This window comes from Agrilus planipennis, unplaced genomic scaffold (genome assembly GCF_000699045.2).
Source record: "Agrilus planipennis isolate EAB-ADULT unplaced genomic scaffold, Apla_2.0 scaffold25, whole genome shotgun sequence".
NCBI classification, from domain to species: Eukaryota; Metazoa; Arthropoda; class Insecta; order Coleoptera; family Buprestidae; genus Agrilus; species Agrilus planipennis.
The window spans coordinates 877,355-879,577 of record NW_020439112.1 but is presented as its reverse complement, the minus strand read 5'-3'; the positions used below and the strand labels follow the sequence as shown (position 1 = coordinate 879,577).

Genomic DNA, 2,223 nt, shown 5'->3' with positions numbered 1-2,223 from the left:
CCATTGATCTGAATTTAATACCGAATAAATAATTTTGTAATTTCCATTTGTAAAGTAATAGATTGACGTATAGGCGTTTAATTAATCTATTAATTGAGACCACATGTTCAAACGAATTTTTATAATAATCTTATCTTCGTCTTCAAACATCAAACAAAGCGTTAAACGATTTCAATAATTAGAAAAAGATGTGTATCATAATAAAAAATACGTAACATACACTTTACTTCAAAATAACTAATGACATCATTGAAATATTTCGATATTTTAAAAACCTGTAGAAAAATTAAAAATACTGGACACTCTAATAATGTGTTTGGTTATAGAATAAATTGCCATAAAATAACGCCAAAATAAAGATAAAAACGTATTTTAACGTAGTAGAATGTAGAAAAGTCATTTATGTTTGATAATGTTAGTGTTAAGTAAAATTTAAGAGCTGATCTTCTAAGAAGGGTACGAAAGATGGTGGGTCGTACAAAAATACCCAAAAACTTCTTTATTTCATGCCATAAAAGAGGAATCGAGATCAACTCGCTTATAATGATTCCGCATATAATAACAACCACTTATTTATTACGTCGTAACTGTATAAGATTTTTACTTGACAAAGTACGCCTGTATTCAATCTGTTTTGAATGGCTCCGGATAATACGACCAACCGCTTGTAATGACGTCCCTTATCATATATATTTGTTACAGTTTGCACATGTTCCCTAATTTATACGAATGCGCCATTTCAAAGCTTGCATGAGATCATAAGTTGTTTTTTGTTAAAAAACTAACAACCCTCTTTTCGCCCTTATTAACAGGACTTTATAGAAAATACACCTTGATAAAACCTTGTAAATTAAAGGAGAATCGTTGGTGGTTGGCTTTGTAAAAATAGACAACTTCTTAGTCCACGTAAGCTTTGATATGTCGCATTATTGATTACTTTAATTAATCGAGGGGGGCATTCAAACCTTCAAACCCCAAAAAAAAAAGAATTTTTTATAAATAATATTAAACTTAAAAGGTACTTACAACTGCATTTTTGGCAAACAGCTTTTTCGTATTTTTACTTTCCGGTTTGACCATTTTCGTATAGACCAACGTAGCCATTCCTCCACAAATGGCACTACCCAAGATCACCTGCATGGACAAGATAAAAACCCCTTCGACACAATTGTCGGTAATGACTCGCGATCCGAACCCTGTGGTATGTTGGGTTTCCAGACTGAACAAGTAATACCCGGTGAAACTGTGGATCCCTTCCAAACACGGTTTACTGGATGTGTAATTACCATCGTGGTCACCGTTCGCAATGGCGACCAATTCGTAAAACCACGCGAACAGTAACCAGCACAAAATGTAACTGGAAATGAATGCAAGAAGGATCCATTTCCACGAACTCTCCACCAGAGTGTGAGAAAAGTCCCGAATATGGGCGATCCAGAATTCAGGCGTCTGGTTTTTACTAACATTGTATTTTCCTGTACTGTGTATCAAACGACTGATACCCCTATTTTCTTGAGGGAATGGATTTCTAAAAATATAAAACAGAAAATGTCAGCTAACAAAATTTTGCAATTTACCATTAAACAAAATGTTTAATAATAAGAATTTAAATAAAATGCTTTTGGCTTTTGGAGTCTGTCACTGGTTTTATTCACAACATCCTTGTACTTTTATAGTCATGTGGACAGCGCCCAGGGTCATCTATTTCAGTGTTTTTATTTTAGTCGACATTAGATAAGATGTACCATTTTTTTGGTACCACTCACAACTATTTGTGCAAGAACAAACCGATGTTTTTTTCAAAAAAAATAGAATGTAAAATGCAGAGACCTTTAATTTATGGCACCTTTAGGTACTTGTGACCTACGCAAACACAACCCATGAAGCAGGAAAATTCAAACCTTAAATTTGCTTGGTGCCAAAAATAACAAAAGTAAACCTTATCATGCTATCGTGAAAATATTTTGCAAAAACGAAAGCAATAAGTAGGTACCTAAGCCTTCACTACAAGAAAAATAATATGTATTACTGGAAATTAATTTTCCATCTAATTTTTGTTAAAATAAAATTTCCATGGTCTGTGTATTAAGATTACATGTACATAATCGTCCTAAATATGTATGCGAAATACATCGTAATAAAGATAATGATGAATAAAAAAAGGAAAATATTTACATTGGCAAAATTACATAAACAAGAAAAAAAAAGAAAAATACTTATAGG

General features: G+C 32.5%; 1 protein-coding gene across 1 annotated transcript; it reads right to left on the bottom strand.

Annotated features, from left to right (window-relative positions):
* Positions 1-942: 942 nt before the first annotated feature.
* LOC108738169 (G protein-activated inward rectifier potassium channel 3-like) lies at positions 943-1,660 on the bottom strand. Its single transcript, XM_018471444.1, has 3 exons — positions 1,656-1,660; positions 1,065-1,528; positions 943-965 (listed from the first exon to the last, which is right to left on the bottom strand). Exons 1-3 carry the CDS (start codon positions 1,658-1,660, stop codon positions 943-945), a joined length of 492 nt encoding a protein of 163 aa, XP_018326946.1.
* Positions 1,661-2,223: the final 563 nt, after the last annotated feature.

Excerpts from the sequence above, each read along its gene's own strand:
- LOC108738169 (XM_018471444.1), bottom strand. Across the intron at positions 966-1,064 it reads GAAAATGGTCAAACCGGAAA|GTTTGAATGCCCCCCTCGAT; the intron begins GTAAAAATACGA and ends TGGGGTTTGAAG.